Raw genomic sequence first — 25,264 nt, forward strand, 5'->3', positions numbered from 1 at the left:
CTCTCTGTAATTATACACCTCTTCTCCTCTGGGAACGGCAGTCACAGGAAGGAGATGAGGTGTTCGTGCTCAGTGGCATACAGGGTGAGAATAAAATAAGGCAAGGAGCTCAGGATAGATGCTTAGTGACTCACTGGATTCTGAAAGCACCAGTATACAATGAATTATGTGGTCACCTTTTGGGGGGAAACAGTTTTGTTCTAAATGTTGCTTTTTGTTCTTTTTGCCTATCATTTACACAGCTGCTGCCAAAGTTAGATGTGCCACACCAGTATGCACAAGGGGAAATCATCTGCACTGACACTTTACTCCCTTCTCTGCAGATGTGAATCAGTATCTCAAACTCAGTATGTCTCTCCCAGATACTTACATTGTCAAGTCCAAAGCTCTGCAGATCATGAACTGTAAGAGAGGCAAGACAACAAAATGTTACATAAAGGAAAAGACTTCCTGCTCTGTTCTTTTTTAAAAGAAAAAGAAAAACCTGCAAATTTTCACAATTATAGCATGTTTCCAAGAAAGGACATGACAAACTTCCTTGCACAACTGGAAGATATTTTATTTGTTGAACAAAATATGTATACCTTAATTGTAAACACAACCTCAGAACAGTGTACAACTTCTCAACTCATATGCCACATTCTAAGCATATGCACAAGGATTAGAATACACCTATTTGTTCCATCACCAGATACTGCCCACCATAATTCTCAACTGTGTTTTCAAGGTTGCAGCTCTTTATTCTTTCCCAACCTGCAAATACAGCTTATGTTAATTTCTGAATGCATTCAGAGCAGGCTTTTAACTTTGCCAAATTATCCCAGTTTAGTTGTAATTCCTCTTTAGGAGTTTTCAGATAGCAAGTTGTTAATCCCTTTAAATAAGCTCTACTAAATAAATAGAATACTTCCCGCTTTTTTATGCTATTTAGCTCTATGCAAATTAACATTTGGAAATCTAAGTAAGTGGAATCCACTGCAAATTATCAACCAAATCTATAATAGTAATATAATATTAAGATGACTGTAATATAAGACAGGGATTTGAGCAAGGCAATTCAGCAGTAAGTGTCAGATCCAACTGGGAATGAAGCTACTAACATTTTGAGAATTTAGGACAGAGATACTAAATGTTCCACTCTCAGGCTTACAACTAAGGGGTATCTGTGTGTATATGCATGTTCTACTGGGTGTAGATGTGGCGGCTAAGACCAATCCCTGCTGTCTGGAGTATGTATTCCTATCAATTTCTTTTTTAAATATGCCATGCAAGGTCTTTAGGTTTGCATTTTTAAAATGTGTGAAGCTGCCTTCAGTTGTCTGCAAAGCTTCCCAAACCGATCAGTCTGGTTAGGTCTTCGCATTTGCAAACTAAAGTAAAATATGTATCTATAGAGCAGTTTCAGAAGGCACATTCATACTTTAATGAGAAGAAAGAAATGTGCTGTTCAAGCATTACGGCAACACAGATATAGCCCTCAGAGCAAATTGCACTGGCCCTGCCTTCAAAATACCCTGCACCGCAAACCTGCTCCACCCCCCAGTTGCAGAAGAAAGTCTCCAAGGGGCTTCTGTGCTTGGCTGAACATGTATAGCCTGATATACGTCCCAAGATCCTTGCACGCATTAGGTGTCCCCTGTCTAGGCATAATGTCTTTATAGGGTATGGAGACATTTCATTCAGTATTAAGATGAGCGCAATATAAAGCTAAGCTAAATTTTGTTTCTGACTTTTTAAATATTATATGCTGTCCTCTTTTTTCCTACATGCTGTGAGATCCAATTGGCTGGGCAGAGGGCTTAATCCTGCACTCTCTTCCGTATGTTCAACAAACATTATTTTGAAGATAAGAACGGAAATGACCTGACATTTCTTACACAAAAGAGACCTTCTAAAGCCACGTGAAAACCATTTGCAGTTCCTTGACTGAAAACATGCAGTGTCTACTGATACTTTAATTCTGTCAAATCTTTAGGGAGCACCAAGGTTGAACTGGAGAAATTAACTGGTTTAATTACAGACAGTACAGAAATAGTAAAGAAAATAAGTCAGCAACACTTACTCTCAACAGCGTGAACTGCAAAAATGAGCAGGGTTAAGAAAAGAAAGAGAGAAACATTCAGAGCTCCATATTGAAAAGCAAGGATGTAAAAACAAAGGCAATACTTGACATTAGTTTTGCTTTGAAGCAGCACTGGCTACTCTGCCAACAAAACTCTGGCCTTGGAGCAATTTGTGAAGGGACACAAAGCAGCACTGAATCGCGCATGTGAACCTTCACATATACCTATGGCCTGAGGACTAAAACGGAACACTGTGTTGCTTCCTAAAGATACAGCATTGGCTGCCCATTCAGATGCTGCAGGGCACCAACTACAAGCCCACAGAGGAAACCAGGATGCTATATGATGATCTGAATGCATGTGTTTATACAGCCCTCCCAAGGCTAAGCTGTCCCTGCTCTAGGTCTTTTAGGGGCTGGGGTAAGAATGGCCTTGTGGAACACAGAAGTCTTTATTGCTCAGTCTTGTAGCAAAGATTAGAGGATGGAAAACATTACGAATTGGCACTGATCACTAGTTTCAAACAAATCTCAACCAATCTCCATCTTTTGCCCGGCCAATGCTTCTGTGCATAGTGTAACATTTTGCACTGGCAAAGGCCTTTCACAAGCAACACAATTAGCAAGTTGGATCTTGACACTTACAGCACAGGAATTCTACCAAGGAATTATTTTGCCTCTGGCCAACTGCCTCTCAACTGTGAAAGAAAAATGGGCATGACTTTAGCTGTCCTAGTATCACATATTTGGGAGAAATCTCAAGTCTTACACCACTGAGCAGCCAGAATAAGTGATGCAAATCATCCACATCAGAATTTGGTTAAACCTCCCTAACAACTCGTCTTTCTTCCATGACTGATTTTGTCAGCTAGTAATGCAAGGAAACAGTAATAAGCAAAGGATCAACTATTTGGGGTGATGAGACTGTGAGCCAGGGAGCTGAGCACCTGCACAACCTCTGTACCCTAATCACTGGAAAACACCTATACTGTACATCTTCTCTCTACAGCCACAAGGGCTAATGCACATGGCTACAGTCCTTCACAAACTTAAGCTACAGAAGTTCCATCTAATATAAGTGATATTTAACAGCCTAATAATGGACCAGAATTATGACATCCATTACCCTTAACAGATGGTGGAGATGCTGAAAAGCAAAGATCAGCACCATGAACTACAACTGAGGTCATGCGGATTGCTAGATTCCGAAACCTATTTCCTTCAGAAGGGAGCTCATGCAACTGAAACAGGTAGAGCAAGGTTTATGCAGGGAAGTGACGCACTTGGACCAGTGTAATCATGTTAAAACTGAATCAATTATTACAGGAAAAATTAAAAAGACAGTGCACAGAAAAGAAACAGAATGCTTTGGCCCATAATATTCTTTATGCCTTCATATTTTCCCAACTTAAAAAAGATAGAAGATTAATAGTTTTTTTAAATGACAGTTGGTTGACCTATGTAGTTCGGCTGATAAAATATTAGCTGTAGAGCAATGCTCATATTCTGAAAAGAAGAGTCCAAACCCTATGAAGCTACAATTAAAATTTAACTAAACAAATCAGTATTACCATATTTTTCGCCCCATAAGACGCACTTTTTCCCCTCCAAAAATGAAGGGGAAATCGGGGTGCGTCTTATGGGGCGAATGCCTGCAAGCCTCGCGCGCCCGGCAGGAGGTCCCACCGGGTGCGCGAGGCTTGGGGCGGCAGCCTGTCGCCCGAAGCACGGGGAGCCCTCTGGAGGGCTCCCCCTGCTTCCAGCGAGTGTCTGCAAGCCTCGCGCACCCGGCAGGAGGTCCCACCGGGTGCGCGAGGCTTGGGGCGGCAGCGGACTGCTTGCGCGCACCTAGAAGCTTGGGGCGCGCTGAGCTCAGCACGCCCCAAGCTTCTAGGGGCGCGCAAGCAGTCTGCTGCCGCCCCAAGCCTTGCGCACCCAGCGGGACCTCCTGCCGGGTGCGGGAGGCTGGGGGCGGCAGCGGACTGCTTGCCGGGATGCAGAAGCTTGGCGCGCGCTGAGCTCAGCACGCCCCAAGCTTCTAGGGGCGCGCAAGCAGTCCGCTGCTGCCCCAAGCCTTGCGCACCCGGCGGGACCTCCTGCCGGGTGCGGGAGGCTGGGGGCGGCAGCGGACTGCTTGCCGGCATGCAGAAGCTTGGCGCACGCTGAGCTCAGCAAGCCCCAAGCTTCTAGGTGCGCGCAAGCAGTCCGCTGCCGCCCCAAGCCTCGCGCACCCAGCGGGACCTCCTGCCGGGTGCGGTAGGCTTGGGGCGGCAGCGGACTGCTTGCCGGGATGCAGAAGCTTGGCGCGCGCTGAGCTCAGCACGCCCCAAGCTTCTAGGGGCGCGCAAGCAGTCCGCTGCCGCCCCAAGCCTTGCGCACCCGGCGGGACCTCCTGCCGGGTGCGGGAGGCTGGGGGCGGCAGCGGACTGCTTGCCGGCATGCAGAAGCTTGGCGCGCGCTGAGCTCAGCAAGCCCCAAGCTTCTAGGTGCGCGCAAGCAGTCCGCTGCCGCCCCAAGCCTCGCGCACCCAGCGGGACCTCCTGCCGGGTGCGGGAGGCTGGGGGCGGCAGCGCACTGCTTGCCGGCATGCAGAAGCTTGGCGCGCGCTGAGCTCAGCACGCCCCAAGCTTCTAGGGGCGCGCAAGCAGTCCGCTGCCGCCCCAAGCCTTGCGCACCCGGCGGGACCTCCTGCCGGGTGCGGGAGGCTGGGGGCGGCAGCGGACTGCTTGCCGGCATGCAGAAGCTTGGCGCGCGCTGAGCTCAGCAAGCCACAAGCTTCTAGGTGCGCGCAAGCAGTCCACTGCCGCCCCAAGCCTCGCGCACCCAGCGGGACCTCCTGCCGGGTGCGGGAGGCTGGGGGCGGCAGCGGACTGCTTGCCTGCACGCAGAAGCTTGGGGCGCGCTGACCTCAGCTTGCCCCAAGCTTCTGGATTAGCGCAGGGGTCCGCTAGCCCTGGGAGAGGCGCCCGGCTCTCCCACGCTAGCGGAGACCTTTCCGGCACGCAGAAGCTTGGGGGGCGCTGAGCTCCGCACGCCCCAAGCTCCTGGTGTAGCGCAGCGCACCTGGGGGGGAAATAAAAATTTTTTCCTTTATTTCCCCCCCTAAAATCTAGGTGCGTCTTATGGGCCGGTGCGTCTTATGGGGCGAAAAATACGGTATTAATAAGTGGTCGTTGCTCTCAACTGTTCCAGAAGGCTCTAAAGCAGAGAAAATATACGTTATTGCAAAAGCAGCAGCCTCTGAACATTAGATACTCTTTTTCCCCCCAAGCTTCCTCTAGCACAGGCTATGGTTTAAGGGGAACATGAAGGCAAGAGAACAGTTGTTCAATATCAATTTTTTTTTATATATCCCATGTTATGCTGTTCTGGACTAGACTACTCTTCCACGCAAACAGGAGGAAGAAGCTGGATGGTTTGTAAAAGAAACACAATCATGTTGATCTTAAACTACTGGCAGGATATCTAAAACAAGATTCCAGAAAAAGACGAGTATTTCAGCACTGACTTCCTTTTAGCAGCAAAGACTTTTCAAATCAGATGTATAAGAACTCATCAGTAATAAAGTGCCATTTGTGAAACTTTTGGTAAAAGACTAAGATGTCAAGACAGAAAAGGAGAAGGGGAAATTCCCTGACAAAGTTCCCATTTGAGAGGAGAGGGAGGAACAGAAAATAATAAAGCTCATCTTCCTTTGATTAAGTGCTAGAGCAGAAAACATTCAACAAGTTAACAGAAGCCATAAGGAGTAATATTCTATAGCAGAGGTGGGGAACCATTTTGGCCCGGTGGGCCAGTGCCTTATCTGTCACCACCACCCCTCTGGCCAACTCTGACAAGTAGGTGGGACTACCATTATTATGTCAGACAATTTACAGTTGGGTTGTCCTACCACCCTGTCAAAGTTTATTGCAAAGCATTTCACAAATGTCTGAAAGTCAAAGGGTTGTTGGGCAATTGGGAAGTGCAGTGCAATAGGCTTTGCTAGCCCTGTGCTCAGCACTTGGCAAGTACCTGACAACTAGGTAGCTGTTGGACCTTCAGATAGCACTGCATAAAGTGCTTTGCAAAGCTTGTGCTCGGTGCTTCCCAAGTGCCAATCAAAGGGATGGCAAAGATGCTTCCTGCAGGGATTTGGCTGCACAACTGAGTTCTCTCTGGAAACTCAGTTCTGCAGCTGATCCAGCCACATTTCTACCTGCCCACACCTGAGATCACATAACGCAGGTGGACATGTTCTGAGGAAAAGTTTTACAGTCAAAAATTGGGACCCGTGCCAGGCCAAAGGTTCCCCACACTCCACTGTTCTATAGCACTGTCACACAGAAACTTTGGCAGGAACCATTTCTATGGTTCCAGGAGTGAAAACCAGAAATGGAGAATAGTCAGTACAAAATTGAAGAGGAAACCTTTAGACAGTGGTTGCAGACAGTATATTCACTATCACATGCATGTGTTATGTGCATTCTGAATTTTGAAAAAGCTGCAGATGCCAAAGCACTTTTTTCCTGAATTGTGTTAGTCGATCTAGTCTAACATTTGTATCAAAATCTTAATATACTGGAAGTGCACATTCAAGCTGAATTTCCACTCGTCTTGTATGGCAATGGAATAAGCTCAGCATGCTCACAGAACTATGCTACAGCCTGCCATAAAATGTATGCTTTAAATTTTTGATGCATCAAACTACTGCATGCAATTTCAATCTTGGTCTTAAAATATCCTATTTATTTGTTTTGAAATATAATGTATGCTGTGCATGGTAAGTATACTTGTGCTTATTTTTTGTTTAATTTTGTAAGCTACTCTGAGCGGCGTGGCTCTGAGGATAACAATATTTTAAATTTCATTACTTAAAACATTTATGTTGTCAAATAACCCTGTATTATAAGGCAGCAGATTATTAACAGGATTTGAACTGCTTTGAAATGCTAGTCTTACCACTGCCAGGACAGAAGTGGCTATTGATAAAAACCCATTTCTAGAAGAAAGGCACAGCCTCAAAGGATCTAATGTTAGAACTTTCTTTCTCATGTGAATAGAAATATCACAGTTTTCTAACATACCTCTCAGAACACCCCTTCAGAAAGTTCCTCCTTAACAGTATACTCTATATACCTACTTTAGTGCATGAGTTACAATTATTTCCTGATATTTAGTAAAAAGGAAACATTACAACAAAACCCACTCAGAAGAATGCAAACTACTTTACCATGAACATGAGATTGCTGAAAGCTTTTTCCTGGTGCAAAGTGAAAATTGCCAGCTACCTGTAAAAGACAGCTACATTTCATTAAACTGCCCTGCTCTCCATAGAAGATTGTAACAACTTTTAAAAGTGAAGCTGTAAAGCTTAAAAAGGGCACTCCACAAGGAATGTGAAGGTGAAGTGTTTAACCTATATACTGTACTTCAATACACTTTCACCCAAACTAGATCCAAGCAGGAGTTGCTAATGTCCAAAGCACAGCAATGTACAAATCTTATTGCCTTTCTCTGCAAATTGAAAACAGCCAGTCTTTATTATGAGAATTACTATATCAACATACAGTTGATATTTTAAAGTCAAGAGACACCAAATTTAGAAAGATACAAAAATGATATCCAAGGCTTTGAACCCCTCCTCCAAACTGCAAATGCAGATTGCTTGCTACACTGACCATTGAAGAGATAAGAATACTCAACTTGAACAGACACAGCCCAAACTATGGATCACCACATACTCTGGACTCACGGAAGCCTTTGGGGGAAGAACAGCACCTCTCATCAGAAGTAGCTCCCTTTCCCCATTCCAGCCCTTATGCTTTTGGACTTCACATACATTTCCTTCATGGAAGTAAATCAGCTCACATGTTCATAAACTAATCAGGTCCTCTGGATCGGAAGTAATGTTTTTATGGCACAATCGCAATCTTTGCTAAAATATGTAATATTATGTAAAATCAAAACAAAACCCACAAAATCCAGCATGGCTTTTACCACTTCAGTCTGCAAGTGGTGAACCACATTTTTGAATCTTTCCCTCCATCAAAACCACACTATTTGAAAGTAGATTAGCACAGAAGAAAGCAAACAGGGCTAGATCCCTTCCCCCTCATATGATGAATAAAACTGGTCTGGGCACTATCCCAAATAAAAGGAAAGATTCTAGCCTGGTCTCCCTACTGTGTATGTTGGGTGGTCCTCACCCTTTCTTTTTTATATTCAGAAATGAAGTACCCTTCACCCAGAAGTCTGAAGTGGTACAAGCTATCATTTAGTAATACAACCTAGTATTTAGTAGTCTACATATGTAAATTTGGTCCGAAAAAGTCACTTCCTGCTACAGAGGTGTTAGTTACAGGAGAGAAGCTAGTGCCAAATGCTGAAGGAACTATCTAACTTATAAGGAATCTGGAAGAGAGCTTAGAGGGAGACACTGGCATTCCTCTTTGTAAGATTAAACAAAGTACAGTAAAGATTTAAGCTGCCAAAAACTTGTGATAGACCAAAGCGTATAAAAGCATACTCCACATGCAACCCATATTCTCCACGGGGTTAAATAAAGAGTTTACGTTCTGGCTCTAAAAACTGTGGGTGAACTTTTGCTAATCACTATATTAATTTCTATTCTACATGGTATCTATCTTGTATGTTGCTCAACAGTAATATGCACGGCTGCAAAAATCTAGAGACTGACACTCAAACCATAGCAACACCAGAGTGCGGATCCCATTTTCTAGTTTCCTTTGCTTCTTGGTCACTTGTGTCACTGGGATTTCAATACACCTTTTGGAGTAAGGTGATAAAAATTGACTCACTTACTTTGTTGACTTCTAAGAAGCCATATACTTTGCAGCCCTCATTTTTCTGCTCTTGCATTTTCTGGCTAAATCCTTCTCTCTTGCATTGTTCTATTGTGTCTGGATTCTTGAAAGCCCAGCCACGCCGCCTGTATGCTTCTCTCACATCGTCACAAGTATTACAGCATCTGTGAAAAAGAATAAGCATGTAAATCAGCAAAAATGGTCACCTATGAAGCACATAGTAAGAAAATGGGGTTCTTCATAAAAGTCTATACTTCCATCTGAAATGGACAAAGCTGTGTAAACCCTGCCAGTTGCTTCCTGTGTGCTTCATGGAGCTTCAGAAAACTCACAGCTGGGAGAGGGCGAAGGTTGCTGAGCAAGAAATAGCCACCAGCAGGGACACAAAAAGATGTGCCCCATAGGTCTTCCCATAAGTAAAATAATGTGGAAAAAATGTATCTCCCTATCTCAGATGCAGCATGCTGAGCTGTTCCCAGATTACTAGCACATGGCTGACAGACAAGTGGTCACCTCTTCATCCTTCTATGGCTTCACTCACAGAAGCAACCTGCAGGACCTTTCTAATCAGTGAAACAGGCAGCCTGAACCATTGCAGAGCTATGTACACAGAATAATAACAACAAATCACCATCATCACCATCTTATGATGATTTTGTATTTATTTTAATTTTTTACAAACCCTTCAACCTAAGATCCCAGGGACGGGTTACAACAATTTAAAATAAATATTAAATGCAGCCGGCCCATTGTTATCTGAAAGACAGAAGGTTAATGAAATCCACGCATTGCCTATTTATCCTCTCTTCCAATTAACTATGAGGAAACCAGTATCATCCTCAACCTGACCTCCAGAGTAAGCAGAATAGGCAAGCACATGGTGTTTGACTAAAAGCATTCTGGAGCCCACTCCTTCCTAGAAGGTTCAGGAAATGCTATGGTTATGCAGCCCCCTTCCAACTTCATCTCTTTGCCTCTAGGTAATAGTGAGGGAATTAAGGCATACCTGATGTCCTCAGATTCTGCCCCGTAGCAACTTTCACATCGATCAGGGTCTAAAGAGTTTGGATCAAATAGTATCTCCTCTTCTTTTCCCAACTCTGAAACAAAGACAGACAAGGTCCTTGTACTAGCAACCCCCAGATTCCCAGCATGGAACTATCAATCTAAAGCACACCCAACCATCGTTAACAGCGGTGCACCTCCATGAGAAGCAGCAAATGTCTGGCCCTACAGTAGACAAGAGTGTGAGCTTCTCACTTTAGCTGCCTTTAAATCAGATGCCACAGTGTTAGCATCTTGTCTGCAATACTGTTCCCACACGGGGGGAGCAGTGTATTCTACCATGTCTTTCTGCCTCTGGAGTCACATGCTTGCCATCTTTATCCAAGCGCTGTTTGTAGAGGTTGTGTTCAACGTCTAGCTGTTGTTCTCCAGCTACGTCCATTGCATCAATGCTCAAATCTGAAAAACAACAATGGACAGGCGAAGGCAGATTTCGTGAGACATCAGATGATTCCTTTACTTCATGATAAACCAGGGGTGCGGATCTGGCTCTGGGAGAAAAGCCACATCCTTCTCTCCCCCACTTCCAAGAGCCAAGGGCCACAGGTGTGGGAGGACACCCACCTGTCAATCACCTGTCAAGCCACATGGTTTGAAATTATACTATGCAGGTAAAAGCACAGCAGGAACTGCTAATCAGCAGCTCTTGGAAAGCACTGTTCACAGGGCTTTACTGACACCGTCAATCAGTTGATTGTCAGTGCCTGCAAACCTCCCTTTAGTTCAGCCACATCTTTCCTTGCACCACACCTGAGACCATAAGCGATGGCAAGTGGGCATTGCTTGGCCAAAATGGCCCTGCAGGCCAAATGAGGAGGCCAGGTAAGCCTAATCAGGTCCATGGGCCAAAGTCCCCCACCACTGTGATATACCCACTGAGCTATCAAATATCAAAATGGTACAAAATACAAAGGTTTTCTGAGAGGACCTTTCTAAGGATTAGGCCGATTCACTGAAGAGAATTTGATGAGAGGACTAAGCATCCAAAAACAGCAATGTAGACCCCTTATATCCACATTAGCTGGGCATAGGGAAGGACCAATAATTCACTAGAGCAAGCTGCCTCAAGCTCGGCCCTCCAGATGCTTTGAGACTACAATTCCTATCACCCCTGACCACTGGTCCTGCTAGCTAGGGATCATGAGAGTTGTAGGCCAAAAACATTTGGAGGGCCGAGGCTGAGGAAGCCTGCACTAGAGGAACAGAAAACGCCATCCTGCGTAAGGGACCTGGTTCAACCCCTGGTCTCTCACTCATTTTCTCTGTAAAGACCAAGGAAGTTCACGTAAGTTATATAATGTGCTATGAGATGCCAAGCCATACCATATTGTCATGGTTTAATATAATCAAAAGCCAAGTGTTAAGGAAGATACTCACAAGCACATGGCATATGTGGAAAGGAAACATCTATGTTTATCCGTAGTTTGTCTCCCCTTGATTTGTCAACATATAATTCTGGGTGAATCTAAAAATGAAGAAAATGAAAAATCACCTAATTGCAAAAAAAAATATTAAAAATTAAAAAATCAGGTTTTTTCTCATCTGTCCAGATTTGTAAATGTTTGTTTATAAGCATTCCACATTCTGAGAACTAAAAAGGGAGGGAAATTTCCTGGAACGTTAAGAGAAACAGTGTCAGAGGTCGACATGAATAAGAATTAGAATAACCAGGCTAACAGAATTATAGACTTTAGTTTAAGGCACAATCATGACCAAATCCCAGAACATGGGTTAGATCTCTGTCTTGCTCATCTTTCTGAAACTGTATGTAGCGAAGAAAGAGAAAATCCCCTTGAGGCACAACAATCATTGGTAGGACATTTTCAGAGCGGAAAAAGAAATAACACTATTGATTTCCTCCTTTGATTAAGGAAGTGTGAAAGAGGCCTAGATGGAGGATCTTAAATGAGGAAGCAAGTAAAAGATTATGTGTCTAGAGACAGAATAGCATCTTACAATTCCAATTGCATTAATCTATGTAAAAGACTATTAAAAAATAGTTAGGAAACCTAAGCTAAAGCATGAATGAAAATTCTGGTTGATTTTGTACATAAACTGTACACTAAAGCTGTGGCTAGTATTTGAATATTATTCTACCCTGTCCTCAAGTAATTCAAGGAGACATCTAACGAAGTGATTGCACAAGTAAAGCAACTTTCATTCATGCAATGAAACTTCTCCATCTCTTCCTTCAATCTGCTTGAGGTTCTCCCAACCCTCTGGTGCAGATGGCCTGGGTGCAGGGGGAGGAGGGGAAGGTGAACTTCTATTGCGTGAATGGAAGCTGCTCTGCTCACCCAACAACTTTGCTGGATTCCCTTTTATCTTCCCAACCATTCTGTGAGGTAAGTAAGTTTGGCTAACAGATGGTGGCTGGCCCATCAATGACCTGACTTGGTAGAAAGCAGCTTCCTATGTTCTGAATAACTCCATGAGCATCATGGCTGGATCGCTTCAGCCTTAGTCTATCCACAATTATCGAAATCTCTAGCATAAAAAAACAAAGACGAAGCAAAATCCGTATTTGGGAGTGTGTGCACAGGGGATGAGAAAAACAGACTCATTTACCTCCTTTGTGAGATAGTACTGGAGTTCCGAGAAGAACAGTAAGAGCATGACAAGTCCACTGACTACAGTCACTGCAGAGAGAGAAAGGAAAATACAAGTAACATATTGTCTTATCTTGCAACTTCTACTACACATGATCTTATCAATATTTTAAGGAACATAGGAAGCTGACTTATACCGAGTCACACTATTGGTTCATCTAGCTTGATGTTGTCTACACTGAATGACAGTGGCTCTCCTGGGTTCCAAATGGGTCTTTTCCTGGAGATAGCGGGAACTGATCTGATATCTTCTAAATAAGGAGCTCATGAAGATCAACGGTTAGATAAGAATTCTCAAAAAACTGCTTGCCCGTCACCTCTAATCTTTCCATGAAACACACAGCAAACAAGAGAGCTCTGCATGTGTTCTTTGGCAGGTACACTCTCAGTACATGTAGTTTGATTACAAGGCTCAACAGACCTGGTCAGCACCCCCACATGAATTGTTCAGCATGCTGAAAGATATCCCTGAACCCTTTGCAAAATGCTGCACTCTTCTCCATCCCAGAAAGGTGGGGAGGAAGATGAAGCCGAGATACATTTCAGACAGCTATATTTAGCTGTTGATATATCATGATGCTGAAAACCAGATATCACCAAGCCTTAACACATACAGTGGTGCCTCGCAAGACGAAATTAATTCGTTCCGCAAGTTTTTTCTTCTTGCGAGTTTTTCGTCTTGCGAAGCACGGTTTCCCATAGGAATGCATTGAAAATCAATTAATGCGTTCCTAGGGAAACCGCTTGCCAGGCTGGCGGTGCGGAGAAGGGCTTTTCTCCGCACCGCAAGCCTTCAGGACAGGTACGGGAACAGAGGGGAAGGCGCGCAGCGCTTTCCCTCTGTTCCCGGGGCTTGCGTGGGAGGAGGGTTTTTCCTCCCCACCGCCAACATTCAGAACAGCATTCTGAATGTTGGCGGTGGGAAGGAAAACCCTCCTCCCACCCCAAGTCTTCAGGAAAGCCATCCGAAGCTGGGCGGCGGGAGAAGGTGTCCCCGCCCCCCCGCCCGGCATCGGAGCTTCGTTCCGATGCCGGGCGGCGGGAGGAGGCGTTCCCCCCCCGCCCGGCATCAGAGCTTTGTTCCGATGCCGGGCGGCGGGAGAAGGCGTTCCTGCCCCACCGCCCGGCATCGGAGCTTCGTTCCGATGCCGGGCGGCGGGAGGAGGCGTCCCCCCCCCCCGCCCGGCATCGGAGCTTCGTTCGGATGCCGGGCGGCGGGAGGAGGCGTCCCCCCCCGCCCGGCATCGGAGATTCGTTCCGATGCTGGGCGGCGGGAGGAGGCGTTCCCCCCCCCGGCATCGGAGATTCGTTCCGAAGCCGGGCGGCGGGAGGAGGTCCGAGGACAGTGGGGAAGACGCGCTGCGCTTCCCCGCTGTCCCGGAGATTTCCCTATGGGCTGTCGTCTTGCGAAGCAAGCCCATAGGGAAATTCGTTTTGCGAAGCGCCTCCAAAACGGAAAACCCTTTCGTCTAGCGGGGTACCACTGTATGTACTTGAGTGGCCTAAGTTAGATTAAATGATCACTTTCTACTTTAGTAGTCACTAAGTCTTCAATCCACCCACTAAAAATCCCTTCTCTTTATGTATTTGTAAAAGTATTTGTATACTGCCCTCTCATAAAATACCAGGGCAGTGTACAATAATATGAATACAGTAAAACAAAAACCATTAAGAACAGAATGAAGCATCTTGGTGGAATCAGTTTTAATTCTTTTCCTGCTTAACTACTTTCAAGGAACTGGAATTACTCCACAGTAAAAAAATACTAGGAAGAAAATCCTACTTCCTTGTTTCCTGTGTTCAGTAAAAGAGGTGTGCTCTCAAAACAAGCACCAATTAGAATACAACACTTGGCAAATAAGCCCCAAGGTTCTCTCCAAAAATAATCTACTGTGCAGTAGAAAGCCGCTAGGAAGCACAGCAAGCAGGTTGCTGGCTTAGGCGTTGTTTCCTGGAACAAACTGATTACATACTAAATAGGGGTGGATTTTTTTAAAAAATACACAGTAAGTATTTTGTCCTTTGGTTGGAAGTTGCGGCTTCACTATTGTTGTTGTTCTTATTCATTCAATTTGTATACTGCCCTTAGTCTGAAGATCCCAGGGTGGTTTACAACAACAAAAAATGAATAAGAACACAAAATAAATAGTAAAACAAAAACAAAAGCAAACCAATAACACCCCCAACACATTTAAAGGGACATAGAATGTTAATTAGCTCAAGGCCTGTTTAAAGAGAAATGTTTTCACTTGGTGCTTAAAGATATGGAGTGAAGGTGTCAGGCAAGGGTTCCAGTTCTGTTACTGTTATAAGATGGGTGTTAATCCAACAGTTTAATTTAAGTCAAAGGCATACTAGGTCTTATGAGTTATTTACACTCATCTACAGGGCATTGACTTTCTTATAAAGGAAGATACACGCAATAGGCTTTTCTGAATAGTATAGCACAGAGGTATTCAACCGTTTCAAGTCCACGGCTTCCTTGACCCAACTACATTCTTTCTGTAGCACCCCTGTGGGACTTAGGATCCCAGTTATGCCAACTCTTGCCTGCAGAGCCAGCAGCCCCTCAGCCCTTTTTGAACACACGCTTTTGTGGAGTGTTCCCTCAGCCTCTTCTCCTCTCCTCTCCAAAGGCACAATTTACCTGTGGTGCTTGTAGCCAGGGCTGCTGCAACAAACAACTGTGTAAGTCTTGGGGAGGCAAAGAAATGAGAGGGCATCAGAGGAGGGGGGAAGGAAAGAAGGGCAGAGGCCAGTGTTGCCTGCAACACCCTTAACCACCATTCAAGGCAACCCAAGGCACCACGGCTGAAAACCCCTGGTATAGCCATAAGAACATGCAAAGAAATACTACAAAAAGTGTTGTATAAAGCTTCCCATGTGCTTATTTATACATATAAACTATGCTGGTTCAGTGCTGGTATCCACCAGGAAAATAGCAAGAATAGATGGAAAATCCAGCCTTGCAGGGAAGTCCAATGCATATTTACTCAGAAGTTAGCCCCATACTGTCTAGTGGAGTTTAGAGAGTAATCCAACCCCTCAATCTGCAGTGTTGAATAGGGGTGTGAATAGGGCCAACTGTCCTTCTACCCAGCCTGCCTGACTCTATCTGTGACTCCACCTCACCTATTGGAGGTAGTAGCCATGGGGAAACCCATGAAACAGAGCATTCGAGGGCTGAGACTAGGCTGGCAAAAGACCCACTGGATTCTGAGCTAGCCTTGCTGCCACAAGATATAGTACAGTGCTACCTCGGGTTACATACGCTTCAGGTTACAGTCTCCGCTAACCCAGAAATATTACCTTGGGTTAAGAACTTTGCTTCAGGATGAGAACAGAAATAGTGCTCTGGCAGCGCGGCGGCAGCGGAAGGCCCCATTAGCTAAAGTGGTGCTTCAGGTTAAGAACAGTTTCAGCTTAAGAACGGACCTCCGGAACAAATTAAGTTCTTTACCCGAGGTACCACTGTACAGCAAAGGGGCTTCCCCAGCACAAGCTGTGGTACTGTGGTAGCAATGGTAGCTATACTGCTCCATCAAGACTTGCTAGGGGTTTGATTTACCCTCTTACTCCTTTCCCTGAAGGTGTTTACAGAACTAAGGTTTTAGTAATAAGAGAAAGTGAGGTAGGGGGAGAGCATAGTGGGCTAGTAGGGAAGCAATGCTTGGTTTTTATGTTGGCTGAGCAGAAAGGGAAGATGGTTCCCTTAAGCTCTTTTCCTCCTCTGCCAGCACACTTGATAGATTTCTAACTAGTTGCTAGTCTCTTGCATCTTCATAATGGGCACACAAAAATGGGAGATTCCCATCCTCTGTAGCCAGCATGGAAATATTGGAGACTCTTAGCAAGCCAGGCTAGCAAAATACATCTGCTGGAGAAGAAGTTTACTAAACTGAAGGAATGTTACCCAAGACATTTCCTGATTAAATACTAAAAGCTCTTTAAACCAGCCGCTAAGGGCATCTCTTGAGAATTAGTCCTCTTCCCACTCTTGCCTGATCATGAAGAGGCTCTGCACAACAACCAAACCGACCACACACCTGCTATGCCGCTCGAAGCAGTATAGTAAAAGGACGCCGCTTCCTATATGTTTTGCATCTCTTCCAGAGCTGGTTCATTCGCACCCACATGCCCAGCCTTCTTGATGCTGCTGCTGCTGCCATCGAGGAGACTTACACGTGCGAGTAAACCAGAACGGATTAAAAACACCGCAGACAGAAGGGCCACCTCTCAAACACGAGAGGCTTTCCGGGAAGGAAAGCTCAGCTGCAAGTCGCCGAAGTGATGAGATATCACGTGCGAAACAAGCCCGTCACCTGAACACGCGACTGCACGGAACAGACTCGCACGCGGGACACGCAAGTGAAAGCATCACATCGTGAGTCAACTCGCGTCTGAACCCCGCGAGCCGCAAGACCGCTCCCGCCGCAGGGAAGGCGCTCCTCGCCAGGGCACAATTTAGGCCGCCCCCCGCAAGCGACGCCTCTCACCCAGCGCCCCGCCGCAGGTCTTAACCCGAAAATCCTCCAGAGTCTTGGGAAACGCATCGAACCGCTTCAGCCTCCCGAGCGACTCCATGACGGGCACTCCCACCCCGCCCTCCCCGTGACCCGGAAAAACAACCTGCTTCCGGTTGGGGGCTCTGCCGCTCCGCCCCCGTTGCTATGGCAGCCACGATAGAGAGGAGTGGGATGCCATACAACCCCCCCTAAGACGACATGCGGTCCCGCTTTTTTTAGACGGTTAGGATTTTTAGTGCAGCCCTGGCCGGACAGCGTATTTCTCTCCTCATCAACGAATTTAAAAGTAGCAACGGGGTTTTTTCCCCCTCTCCCCTCACCCCAACTCGGGTTGTGAACCGCAATCCTAAAGAGACAACTGAAAATGGAAGTCCCATTGAAAGAAAGGGGCTTGTTTCCATGTAGAGAGGAATGAATGCAGTGAATTTGCGAGGGGTGTGTGTATATATTCTGCATTCTGCGGAATGGAAAGGGCTTTGGGGGATCAATTTAAGAAGACTGACTTTTGTTGGGAACGCGAACATTTTGTAGGAGAGGTTTTTGGCTGGACATCCAGACCAGCTTTAGCCTGCACCTCTCATTAAACATGCTGGTGACATCCAGTTCTGTTTTTCTCTTTCTTGCCTGAGTCAGGAAAAGTGGTACCAGGACAACTACAGGAGAATAAAGGTTCCCCACTCCTGTGCTAGAGGAACTAGTCACTCTGTATTTAAGATAAAACAATAAATTGGAGAAATTATCTATTTCTTGATGGATCACTAGCCTGAAATCAATTTGATATAGGGCGTTAAATTTTTATAGATAAACAGGAGTATGTTTCAGATGATATGGTACCTGGCTTCAGACTGTGTAACCCGAAAATAGACTGTAAAAGCAACTTTCTACCAAACTCTGCTCTCCCAGCCAGCAAAATGGGGATCATTGGCAGTTACTGGAATTTGTAAAGTTAAAAAGAGAAGTTTCACATAAAATAAGGCTGCAATCTTAACCATACTTACCTAGTTACAGATAGGTAGCCGTGTTGGTCTGCCATAGTCAAAATAAAAAAAATCCTTCAGAGTGTATCTGAAGAAGTGTGCATGCACACGAAAGCTCATACCAAGAACTAACTTAGTTGGTCTTTAAGGTGCTACTGGAAGGAATTTTTTTATTTCATACTTACCTAGGAGTTCTTGCCATGCTGATGAAGCTGTGAAGAAAGGACACTGTGCATTACAATAACAACCAGTGACAGGATCTCAGGGAAAATCTCAAAAAAAGAGTGTATGAGACAAGCACATACTTATTTCAGAGGTGTGAGTGTGTTTCTTTTTGCAGTTGCAGGTCCAGCAGCACAAGCTTATACCCTTATACTGACATTAAGGGCTAAAATCAGCATAGAAAGTACAGCTTCCTAACAAATAGAAACAAACAAGATAGGAACTGAAGTGATCAAGTAAAGTAGACATATTTAATGTGGAAGGGTATTTTGAGTTAAAAAAGTTAAAGTGAATATATTTATAAATATTAAGAAAATATTTAGTACAAAAATACTGATCAACTTTAAAGATATTTTACAATGAGCTGCTGCATTCAGAACAGGGTAAGACATCAATTCTGAAAAAAAATTCATTACCCAATAAAATTATTAAGGAATTCAGATAATGCTGCTTTGGTTAGAATCCCTCCCCAACATACAGTTCTGACCTGACTTCTATGTAAAATCTGGCTGGAACTTTTTTTTAGTGAACTCCCATCTCCCTCAGGACTCAATTTCAGCAATTCACTTCTACTCTCCCCACCAGAAATTCAGCTCTCTGTTTTGGTTAGATTCTCATCCTTAGCTCAGAGTTCTGTTCTATGACACAATCTCCACAATACATATCTTCAGTTACTTAATATGCAGCCCACCAGCTATTCTTGTTATTTCACAGCTTGTTTTAACATGATTGACTCCAAACAATGAACAGACAAATTGGCAGCATGGGTCCTAGAGTCCAGGCCTAGTTGAGTGAGGTGAAGCCCCCTGCATATTAATAATTATATGCTGTTCAATATGGGTTGAAGTTCATGTTGATGAAAGTCCTTCCAGATTGTTCTGATGGAGGCACTTCTGCAGAGCTTCTGACTCCTGCCATTTCCTTCATGCTATCTTGAGGTCTTCTGGACTGTTTTGGGTGTTGAGTTTATCGGTTGTTTTCCAGAAAAGAAACAATCCCAGCCTACTGCCAAGCTGTGGTTCAGGGTTTCATCCAACTTGCGAGTCTCCAGTTCCAGGACAGCAGCCTCGGGCTCCTTAGCCACAGCAGCTAAAGAATCAGAAAGCTCTTGGTGTAGGCAGGAAAGCTCCTGGCTTGTTTTGGCACAGCTGTCAACATAATCCTGCTTCTGCTTCCGCTCCTGTGACAGCTGCTTTTGTAGAACAGAAACCTAAAAACGAAAAAGATAGTATCAGGAACCACTAGATGGTTTGATTCTGAGTATCTTGCTTTCAACAGTTCTGCATCTCAGCAAGGAACACCTTCAGTCCCATTTTTTATCATACAGGTTTATTATTATTAATCATTTCTAGCATTTTTCAATGTTAGCACAGTAAGCTATGTAAGTAAACATTTTATACACATACAGTAAAATGCAAGAACAAGACCAAAGTGACATGATCTGCAATAAACAGCTATGTTAAAGGAGGGACTAAGATTTCAACAGATTAAGGTGGGGAGGAAGCCTACATCCTCTCTCCCTTAAAAGATTTGTCCAGATGCCACTGATGGTAAAATGCTTCAATGAATCTCTGTTAGCTCCAATTATTATTACTTTTAAAGGATGGCTTGTAGGGGCAGATGCTACAGGTTAGCCATCTCTACTATAGGGGCTCATCTACAGTGGAAATGCAAAACGGAAGAAAAGGTGGAGAAAGAGGCACACCGTTCTGAAAGCCTCAGGGTGCTATAGAAATGAACTGCTCACCTGCTTTTGTAACTCTTCCAGTTGCTTATGGAGAACCTGAATTTCTTCCTAGAGAAAGAAAAGTGACAAGATTCAGCCAATTGCTTATTTTTAAGACGCCTACAACATGGGAGAAAAGTACTAAAGAAGAAATTTATTTTTTTCTTCCATTTATCCAAGGACAACTGAAGACAACAATAGCACTGAAAAAGAGTTTAGAGACCAGCATGCTAATATCCAGAAGAAAAGATATTACAGGACAAAAATAACGGATGGGTTTTAAGAGCATGCAAGTATTCAGACCTTTGCTAGAGATGGAACCTTTTGGGTGTCAGAATCAGCCTGGGAGAGTCCAGAGCTCAGAGAAAGGTCTCCATGACTTCTTTTCAGTCTCCTACGTTCACGTTCTACCTGAAGACAAGAGAAAAAGCAGGCAAGGGCATTCACAAAAGAGATGATGACAATGATCATCAGGACAAAGGGGGATAAGCAGAAGAAGGTTGTGAAAATGGACGACCCCAAGCATGGGAGCTGAGCAGGCTAGGTCGCACAGGGCATTGGTATTCTGGAAAGCACCGAATCTCTGAACACAGAGTATGAGAGAAAAGAACAAAAAGATCACCGGCCCATTAAATCAGTAAAGCAGTACAAGCCTGCACTGAAAAAATCAGGAGCAGGCACTGTTACAGTATCTAAAGGGGTGGGCAATGAGTGATAAGGTAGGTTTAAATTTCACTGGGAAATGGGGAAGAGGCACATGAACTAAGCCTGGTTCTTCTTCTTTTTGTAATCTCACCTGCTCCAGTGCACCTCTAAGCTGCATATTATGCTGCTTTAGGCCATGTTTATCATTCTCCAGCCTGGCAACAGCTTGCTGCAGAAGCTGCAGGCGTTTGCATAAGAGTCTCCTTTCAGCTATCCATGTCAGCTCTCCCTCCTTTCTCACATCCTGCATGATGAAGAAAACAGGGTGGGGTAAAGAAGGGACCATAAAAGATACTGGAATTTATATATATGCAGAACAGACACTTTACTCCATGGATAGGGCACAGTCTTTTCCTTCTCTTAGAAAGAACCTCGTCTCAGCACTGTTGTTACTGGAAATTTTAGAATCAGGCAATTAGCCCCTTAAACTAGACATGTGCCATAAATTGGGAAACTCAACAACTGCCCCTTCTACATCAGAATTCAAGTGTTCTTCTCTATTTTGGTATCCTTCCCACCTGTTCCTTTATCTTACCTTTCCAGCCTCCTTTTGCCTTACTTCTGGCATGTCATTTTCTTTGAGTAGCAGACTTGCATCTCCTGCCAGAGCTTTAGTAACTAGTTTCTCTTCCTCCAGAGCTTTGAAAGCTGTATCTAACTGCTCCTGCGGAACAAACCATATTATTCACTTACCTAAGTACCCAAGTAGTTACACAGACTTTTTAAACATGTTATTACTGTGTCCCTAGAGTATTATGCACAAGTGAACTGTATCTAAATGTGTCTGTGTCTGTCAGGGTTCAACCCACAGCTACTTGGGTTCTTTCTCTCTCCTACTTCATCTTATGAGTTACTCACATCCTGCTAATTACACCCCAGAGCAGGGGTAACTAAGGTGGTGCCCACCCATTGTTGCGGGACTACAACTCCCATCACCCCTGGCCACCAGCTGTAATAACTAGGCCTGATGGGAGTTGTAGTCCAGCAAATCTGGAGAGCAACACAGCGGTACCTCACTAAAATCCCATTTTTATAATGCTATCTAGCCAAGACAGTCTCCTGCTACAAAGTACAAAATGAACTGAAGGACAGATACAACCATACCATGAAATATAATCTTACTTTATTTTTATAGAGTGTGTAAGAAGAGCCCTGTTGAATGAGGCCCAAGGTTCATCTACTCCAGCATTCTGCTGTCATAGCGGCCAAACAGATGTCTGTGGGAAGTTCACAAACAGGACACAAGTGCAACCATACCCTCTCTACTTGTGATTTCATGCTATTCAGGGACGTGCTACCTCCATTAGTGGGGCTAGAACATAGCCATCATTCCAGTAGTCATTCACAGCCTTATCCTCGGTGAATTTGTCTAATCCCCTTTGTTATAACAGATCAACTTCCAGAGTTTTTAAATAGCACCACTAAAATCCTTACTTGAAGATGAAGCCTGTCCTTATCCCTTTCCGAAAGCATGCTCTGTACAATAGCCATTTCTTCTCTCAGGGCTCTCAAGGCCTCTTCACTCTGGGCCAGGGACAAACCCAGCTTCTGTGCTCTCTCTCGCCATTCTATCTCTTCACTTTCTGTCTGTTTCAGAACAGCGGTCAGACGATCAAATTCCTGTCTCTTTACTCTTTTCTCATCTTCCAAGTGTTGAATTTTTTCATTTTGCCGTTGCAACTGCTGGTCCTTTTCCTGAAGGGACTTGTTCTTGGCTGCTTCCTCTTCCTTCCACATAAGAATTTTTGGGATATAGCTCTGTAAATTACATTCTCCCTTCTCTTCCGATTTCAGAGCAGAAACAATTTCCTTCAGCTGTTCACTGCAGGTTAACAATTCCTTCTCTTTAACTCTAACTCTCTCTTCCAGCTGCTTAACATTCTCTCTCTGCCACTCAGCTTCCTCATCTTTTTTCTTCAGTGCATGTTGAAGATGCTGTATGTTCTCAAGAAGTTCTTTCATCTCATCTTTCATTAGCCTTTGCACTCTCTCATCTTGAGTTCTCTTCTCTTTCTCCCTTTCTTTCTGCCCTTCTTCTAAAAAGTCTTCTTTTTCATCCCCTTTTAACTGCTTGTGTTGGGGCTGAAGCTTTTGGTGGTCTCTCTCACATTCTTCTTCTCTCTGTTTAATTACTTCCTCCAGATGACTTGCCCGATTCTGGCATACCTGTAATTCTGCGAGAGTGACGTCTACTTTAACCTGGTATGTGCTAATTTGCTCAGCCTGCTTGCGAAGCTCATCTTCCTTTTCTGACAGTAATTGCTTCATTTTATCTAGCTCCTGCTTTAGGCTCGCTATACTTTTCTGTTCCAATTCTTTCTGCCTCAAGAGTTCCTTTATGTGCCCTTGTAAAGATTCTATCTCCTTGTCTCTGTCTTGAAGAGAAGATCTGTTCAACTCCAGTTTCTCCAACAGAGATTTAGTGTGTGCTGCTGCTTTTTGCGCTTGTTGCTTAAGCTGGCAATTCTCCTCCTTGTAGGACTCCAGCTGCCTCTCACCATTTCTCTGAGCATGCTCTGCTAATTCAAGATTTGTCTGCATTTCTCTCACAAGCCTTTCTTTCTCCTCCTTGTTTTCTTCTTGCTGCTCTTTCAGGGACTCAATTTCTTGCATTCTCTCCTTTAGCAATACCCTGAGTTGCTCCAACATATCAATAGTTGTTTCTTGTAGCTCTTCTTGCTTCAGCTGCTGCATTTGCTCTTTCTGAAACTCTGCACTACCATCTCTCCCCTTTAATACTGCTGCACTGTGCTGGACATCTCCAAGCAGAACTCCTAACTGCCTTTTCAGTTCTTCTTCATGTTTCATTTGAAACACCAGCTCCGTGTTCTTTTCCTTCAAGGATGCCTCTGTCTTACCCAAAAGTTCACGAAGAGCCTTTAGTTCTGTTTCCATTTCTCCTTCCAGCTCTTTTATCTGCTGCTTTTGTGACTCAAGCTCTTGATCTTTCTGGGTCAACATGAATGTCATCTGTTTTACTTTCTCTTGCAGTTCATGGAGATGGTTCTCACGCTGAGCCTCGCACTGCTGGAATCTTGTTATCTGTCCCCTCTGGGATTCTACCTCCCTTTCTTTGTTCCTGAGAATGGCCTTCATGTGTTCTAGGCTAGTGTGAAGAGACTTTTCCCGCTTCCCCCCCTGTTCTTCCCGTTCTTGAAGTAGCTGCTTTTGAGATGCGAGTTCCCAATCTTTCTCACTCAACCTTATTTTCAAGTCACCCAACTCTTTCAGCAGAGCACCAATTTGTGCTGATTCATTCTCTTCAGCAATGTGGATTTTTTCCTCCATGATTTTCATTTCTTGGACTTTTTGCTCCAGATTCAAATTCAGGCTTTCCATTATAGTGCTTTGGTTTTGTAACAGGTCTTCTAGTATTTGGATCTTGTCCTGTTGAGATTTCACATTCTGGAGTGTCTCTTCTAGATCTATATTCAGTCTCTCTAGAGCAGCCTCCTGTGTTTTATTCTGCTTTCCCAAGTCTTTAATCTGTTTGTTTTGAGATTCAATTTCTCGCTCTCTCTTTTCTAGATCTTTAGTGAGATGTTCCACAGCAGATTTTTGCACTTCTCTGTGCCTCTCCAGTTCTCTGTTTTGCTGTAGCAGGGATTTTATTTCTTCATCTCTTTTTCCTAGAGTAACAGTCAGGCAATCCAGATTTTCTTGCAAACCTTTTCGCACTTCTGCATCTTGCTGCAAAGTCATAAATCTCTTTTGTTGAGTCTCTGCTTCCTCCTGTTTAATTTTGAGAGTGGAGAGAGTTGCCTGAAGCTCTTGTTCTAGGGATTGATTCATCTTCTCCATGGCATTTGCTCGAATTTCACAGGCTGTGACAGATTCCCGAAGAAGATCCAGTTCCCATGTCAGCTTTTCCTTGGCCATTTGTAGCATGTCTCGTTCATTCTGAAACAGAAATATAAATACTCAAAATGCAGAAGCAAACTGCAACTCTTTGCTCTCTTTATGCAGAGTGCTAAGCTAGCCATTATGTTAGCTGAACCATCCTGGTTTTTTATTGTTAACTATATATATTAACAGGAAATAGGTTGGTTTTCAACATAAGCTTTACATAAAAACTGAACTGATTACCTCTCTTTTTAACCAAATGTCTGCTGAAGTGGCATCACTTCACATAATAGACAAGTTCAGAATAACTTTCTGAAATGTTCACAAGCCATAACAGAATAACACAAGGAGCAAACAACTAATTAAAAATCAGGCTCTGAATAATAGGAGACTACAGCACTATGACACTTCACTGAATTTTATGATTTTTATTATTATTTCTTCTGGGTTTTCTTCATTTGTGTTAGTGATAGTTGCTTATCAAAAACTGTTCAATCCCTGCAGTTAAATGCAAAAGAATTAGCTGGAAGCATTCAACAGGCTGTGGGAGATAAGTATAGCATTATCAAAAAGTAGAGGATGCTGTAGGTTCAGTGGGCATGGTTCTGCAAAAGCCGTAAGAGAAGGAAAGTAAATCCTTAATAGATGCTGTCTCACATCAAGAATAGTAACACTCCCCATCAGATATTCATGAGCCTGTCCAATTTCATAACTGGACCTCTG

General features: G+C 44.1%; 2 protein-coding genes across 10 annotated transcripts in view; both read right to left on the bottom strand.

The window, feature by feature from the left end:
* ERGIC3 (ERGIC and golgi 3) overlaps positions 1-17,172 on the bottom strand; it is a 21,213-nt gene extending 4,041 nt beyond the window's left edge. Inside the window, exons 1-9 of one of the 3 annotated variants that reach the window (XM_081194862.1) lie at positions 17,039-17,172; positions 12,502-12,572; positions 11,311-11,398; positions 10,246-10,332; positions 9,875-9,968; positions 8,867-9,032; positions 7,275-7,332; positions 2,063-2,077; positions 371-402 (exon numbers count right to left, since the gene is read on the bottom strand). In XM_081194862.1, the coding sequence (XP_081050988.1) occupies positions 371-402; positions 2,063-2,077; positions 7,275-7,332; positions 8,867-9,032; positions 9,875-9,968; positions 10,246-10,332; positions 11,311-11,398; positions 12,502-12,572; positions 17,039-17,126 (699 nt within the window). In that variant the 5' untranslated portion in view covers positions 17,127-17,172. Of the gene's footprint in view, positions 1-370; positions 403-2,062; positions 2,078-7,274; positions 7,333-8,866; positions 9,033-9,874; positions 9,969-10,212; positions 10,333-11,310; positions 11,399-12,501; positions 12,573-17,038 lie in introns of all 3 variants that reach the window. The other 2 variants (XM_081194860.1, XM_081194861.1) reach the window with 2 other exon arrangements.
* Positions 17,173-18,499: 1,327 nt separating this feature from the next.
* CEP250 (centrosomal protein 250) overlaps positions 18,500-25,264 on the bottom strand; it is a 138,401-nt gene continuing 131,636 nt past the window's right edge. For 6 of the 7 annotated variants that reach the window (XM_081194633.1, XM_081194638.1, XM_081194632.1 and 3 more), the window contains 6 exons: positions 22,133-24,598; positions 21,234-21,362; positions 20,790-20,942; positions 20,297-20,404; positions 20,015-20,062; positions 18,500-19,477 (listed from right to left, as the gene is read on the bottom strand). In XM_081194633.1, the coding sequence (XP_081050759.1) occupies positions 19,196-19,477; positions 20,015-20,062; positions 20,297-20,404; positions 20,790-20,942; positions 21,234-21,362; positions 22,133-24,598 (3,186 nt within the window). In that variant the 3' untranslated portion in view covers positions 18,500-19,195. The remainder of the gene's footprint in view (positions 19,478-20,014; positions 20,063-20,296; positions 20,405-20,789; positions 20,943-21,233; positions 21,363-22,132; positions 24,599-25,264) is intronic. The other variant, XM_081194637.1, reaches the window with a different exon arrangement.

Source organism: Podarcis bocagei (genome assembly GCF_964188305.1).
Source record: "Podarcis bocagei genome assembly, chromosome: 5".
Classification (NCBI taxonomy): domain Eukaryota; kingdom Metazoa; phylum Chordata; class Lepidosauria; order Squamata; family Lacertidae; genus Podarcis; species Podarcis bocagei.